Source organism: Phalaenopsis equestris, unplaced genomic scaffold (genome assembly GCF_001263595.1).
Source record: "Phalaenopsis equestris unplaced genomic scaffold, ASM126359v1 Scaffold000002, whole genome shotgun sequence".
In the NCBI taxonomy this organism is placed as follows: Eukaryota; Viridiplantae; Streptophyta; class Magnoliopsida; order Asparagales; family Orchidaceae; genus Phalaenopsis; species Phalaenopsis equestris.
Window position 1 is genome coordinate 76,033,772 of NW_018164444.1, and position 5,068 is coordinate 76,038,839.

Here is a 5,068-nt window from a genome sequence, read left to right on the forward strand (position 1 = left end):
TTATGGAAATCCATTTATCAACTCCATGCACTAATCTAGGATGAACAATCATCCATAACAATTAGTAAATTGACAATTGTATGAAGATTGTCTACACAAAACCAACTTTGAATTTTGACTATATTCGATGGAAGAATAAAAATTTATGTACATCCTTCTTCATAGGCAATGGTAAGAGACAATGCAGATTTTCAAAACTCAGTTTGCCCAAATAGATAAGATCGTGGTGCAGTGGCGCACCGCCATCCCAAACGAACCGTAATGCATATTTTTTAGCATGCACCTCGCAGAGTCATATTGTGCAATGTCCAACTTTTGGACATTATTAATGATGATGCTCTGATCATCATGATGAACAATGACACAATCTTTAAAGTAGAATAGCATATACTTCCATGCATAATGTTTGAAAGTGCCTTAATAAAAACATACTCGAGTTTTGTATTCTTGAAAATATTTTCTCAAACAACGTATTGCTTATCATTTTATTAAAGCTCATTACCAAATAAAAGCTCCACAAGATTCAATCTAATTTCCAAAATAAATAAAAGTCAGGAATGTCGTGTTTTTCAATATGTTATTAAATATAATAATACACATCATTTGTATTATTACAGAACATCTTTAACAATATTTAATGAATCAGAACATAGAAAAGTTATATTTTAGAAGCTTTAAAGTAGTCTCGAAACTGAACATCTCAATACGAAGAAAATAATCAAGCCACCACGCTGCCATAGACGTCATCGATGAGCAAAGCTTATATTTTTTATTAAACCCGTTAACATGATTATCAGAAATAAATTAATGTCATTAATTGCTCTGATATTGTGTCATTAACGTCGATTTCATATGCTAATATCTAAACTTAATTTCTATTCTTAATTTAGTTTTTTTTTTTTTCTATTTTAATCCAAATCTTAGAATATTATTATAAATACGACTCTATTTATATAAAGGAGAATAAGCACCAAGAAATACAAACCACTTTTCTATTATTAGTTTTAACTTTTAAAAAATTTAAAATATTTTTTTTTACGCAAAGATGAGGATATATATATATATATCTCATCTCACCTTAAGATGTTAGTAATAATTGCATATATATATATATATATATATATATATATATATATAAAAGAATTAAGGTATAGGCCCTAAATATGTAAATGTTTAGGAATAAGTGGTATGTACGCAATTCTTCGTTATAATTAGTTTTAAAATACAGGGTCCAGATCTAATCCCATCCGCATAACTCGAAATCCGACTTGGCTTTCTTCTAGGGTTTCGATATTCTAGACGGCCATCTCCCACCGCCTCCAAGAACCCTCAGAAGTTGATACAAGGCGCGAAGATGAAGACGATCCTCTCATCTCAAACGATGGATATTCCGGAAGAGGTCACCGTCAAGGTCAAAGCTAAAATTGTAGAGGTGGAGGGACCTCGTGGCAAGCTTACGCGCAATTTCAAGCACCTTAACCTCGACTTTGAACTTGTTGAGGGGGGAAAGAAGCTCAAGGTGGACGCTTGGTTCGGATCCCGGAAGGCGACGGCGGCGATCCGCACGGCCATCAGCCATGTTCAGAATCTGATCACCGGTGTGACTAAGGGTTACCGGTATAAGATGCGCTTCGTGTATGCTCACTTCCCTATCAATGCCAGCATCACTAACTCCAGTTCTTCCATTGAAATTCGAAATTTTCTTGGTGAGAAGAAGGTATGCCCTTATTCGGACAAATTTTCTTGGTGAGAGTGGATATTTCAGCTATTGATTGTTTAGTTATATAAATTGTTTGGATTTATATTAGATGATGTGATACACTCACTCTTTGCACAGCTTTAACGAGTGCGTTGCACCATTGCATACTCAGCTTTGGCTCAAAACAATTTTTTGGTGTTCAAATTTCATGGTTCAATTTAGCCTCTGCTGCAATAACTAGGCAAGAGCATTGTGGCAAGAATGCTCGCTTATTATTTCTTGTGGGGGCATTTACATACAGAGCATGCAATTCTTATGTATTTACATTTCTCAAACCTAAAATTGCATATTTTCGCAAATAGTACTCAAATATTACTATTTTTTAAAGGTGAAATATACCTTTTCACGCATAAGCTTAAAGCACCAAAGTGCAATGTATGTAAATATGAAAATTTAGATGTGGGATATGTAAATACATAAGAATTGTGTGCTACGTATGTAAAGTTTCCTTTTTTTATGATCACTAAGAAGTTGCTCATTATTTTTCTTTTCCACTTTGTCCCCCTTCAGTTTTCTCGTACTCTTCTCATTGGTTATTGTTGTTGTTGCTATTAGCTAACAAGCATTATCTTCAAGTATGCTTCTTGATGTCTCCCATTCACACCGTCTCACTTAATGTTGCTCCCAACTCTGAGTTTTTAGTTGATATCTCAATCTAACGAGTATTGTTGATTTTTAAGATAATATTTTACCACTTTATTATATATATCTTTGATTTTTTTCTTTTAAATAGTTGAGATTTGTGTTATTGGATGTGTCATTATATTTGTTGAATATTTTTATCTAATGTAAGTTTGGCTAATTAAATGACTATTATTGATATGCAAGCCATGGTCTTTCTAGTTTGTCAAGCATGCTTTGCTTTGCACTTTATGCATTTAAGCAAAAATACCCCTGTGTACTGCATGAAAGAGTGGTCTTATAACTTGTGGCAAGGATGATAGGAACAAATAGAGCATGACATGGTGGGGCAATTTAGTGGGGTATGGGGGAAGGAATATTATTTTTTGGAATCATTAAACATATTGTGTCATCCTTTTTCATGACTATAAAACCGTCAAAGTTAAGGTTATTTTATTTAAATTAATGGTGATCAATAACCTACAAAATGTACCAAGTAAAATGTCAAATGGGGTTTGTGCAATTTTTGATATAGCAATTTTTGGAAGATCGAGCAATGAGTCATTATTTTGGGCTGGTTGGTTGGATGTATTTCAGATCTTATTGATGAGAAGTTTGCTCGAGCATAATGTCAAGCTATTGGAGTGATAGATCTTAGAGTCTGTTTGGGCTACAGGTGCTAATTCGAGTCAGCGGATTGGGTTCGAGTCTCACCCGAAAATGATCTGACCCTAATAGGGTCAACTCGAAAACGACAGAATAATAAACGGGTCAAAAAGTAAGTTCCCAACCCGACCCAAACCCGAGCTTAACTTGTTAAACTGAGCTGACCCGAAATTTTGTTCTTATTCGGGTCATGTTTGGGTTTTCGGGTTTAACCCGAACCCGACCTTATTAATAAACATGTCGATTTCTCTGTCCTGAACCCGACTTGAAAAATATTCAGGTCAACTCTAACTCAAATTTTTTTAGTCAAGTTCGAGTTGTGTTGCCGTGCTGGATCAATTTTTGACACCCCTAGACTTTGGGACATTCTTTGTTATTTTTGTTTACAAATCACAACCACGCTAAAATTTGACTAACAAATTCAAGACCACAATTTAAAAAATTATTATTTAGTTGTTTTTTCTTGTGATTGTCTTCATCATCTTATGTTTTAGCATTGCTGATACATTTCACTATTTTTCAATCCAAGATTTATAATCCCAATCAATGTTTAAAACTGCGTGATTGGGTGTTAAGACATTTTTTTTTTGTGATGTAAAACGTAAGCTTGTAGGCATTCTAAGGTGTAAATCTCAATGTTAGAAACTTGCAAATAAAGATGAAAATTAATATATAAGCATCATACATATATTAAAATATGATTTTTTAACATCCTAATATAGTAAGGACAATGACAAATTGTACCTATATCAAATAATAAATTACATAAACTACAAAATATAAAACAACAAGCAACAAAAAAAGTACAAAGCAAAAATGTAGTGCAAACCGCTGACATCAATTCATAAAACCAAAATAAGTCATCAAATGAAAGTATTATAAATTATAAAAGCAAAGTAAAGTCATAAAATAAGTTTATCCTATTAAATTTTTCTCACTCATATTTTCTAACACAAAAATATTCAAATAAGAATATAATAAATGATTAAAAACCCTCAACACACTTATCTTTTATGGTGTCTTCATTGATGTCATCATAAAATGAATAATTTTTTCTTCTCTTCTTCACTTCAATTGAATCCATTATATCTTCTCTTCAATTCTAGTCATTTTTTTCATCTTTAATGAGTAATAATCAATTAACAATTAAAAACATTAATTAAAGTATAAGAAAACTTCGAATAATAAATTTTTTGTGGATGCATTTTTTTTTTCATCTCTTATTTTCTTGTGATTAATGTGCTAGCCTTGCTCATGTCTTCATTAAATAATTTAACATTTGGATCTTATTATACTCATATGATGCTATCTCTTTGTCATCATCCTACAAATCATTCGTCATCTGTGAAATATCTTCACATTGAAAGGGATGTCATTATCCTTCAAACTTTTATTCTTCATATTTATGTTCTTCAATCTCTTGCTATACATGGTATACGCTAAGAACTCATTCTTAAAGTCGTCACATGTTTTTTTTTTTTGTAATTTAAATTATATCTGCTCCATTCCAGTTGCACTCACATCCAGGTGATAAGCATGTAAATCTCAGTACTTTAACATCAAAACATTGTAGTTTTTGAGTGTCACGTTAAATTGGATGCACAATTAACTATATTTGAAAGAAAATAATATAGTTAGAGCTTAAAAGTTAAATTTTAAGTTATTATTTATTTTAATGAGACGTTAAAAGTTAAAAATTATTTGGAAAAAAACATTTTGCAACAATATGTTTAGCTTGTTATATATATCCCAAAGTAATTTTCTTTATTTCTAAATAGAATCATTTACATATCAGTAGTTGCTCTCTCAATTGAGTCAGCAACTTGATCTCGAAATTGGTAGACTTATTCTTAATATATTGAAATTGATGAATAAGAAAATATCCAGAAGTATGCAAATGGCACTGGAGTTGAAGTTCCCATTTCTCATCAATGATATTTAAAATCTCCCTAGAATTGACCTCTCTTCTTAAGTTACAGGCTATTAATTTTTTGATCTCATCAATTGCCTTATAAATAAAAC

General features: G+C 31.7%; 1 protein-coding gene across 1 annotated transcript; it reads left to right on the top strand.

Annotated features, from left to right (window-relative positions):
• Positions 1–1,222: 1,222 nt before the first annotated feature.
• Positions 1,223–1,843, top strand: LOC110020247 (60S ribosomal protein L9-like). The gene is made up of 2 exons (XM_020718281.1): positions 1,223–1,717; positions 1,838–1,843. Exons 1-2 carry the CDS (start codon positions 1,355–1,357, stop codon positions 1,841–1,843), a joined length of 369 nt encoding a protein of 122 aa, XP_020573940.1. The 5' UTR covers positions 1,223–1,354.
• The last annotated feature ends 3,225 nt before the right edge of the window (positions 1,844–5,068 follow it).

Coding starts and splice junctions, on each gene's coding strand:
- LOC110020247 (XM_020718281.1), top strand. CDS start 1,355: ATGAAGACGATCCTCTCATCTCAAACGATGGATATTCCGGAAGAGGTC.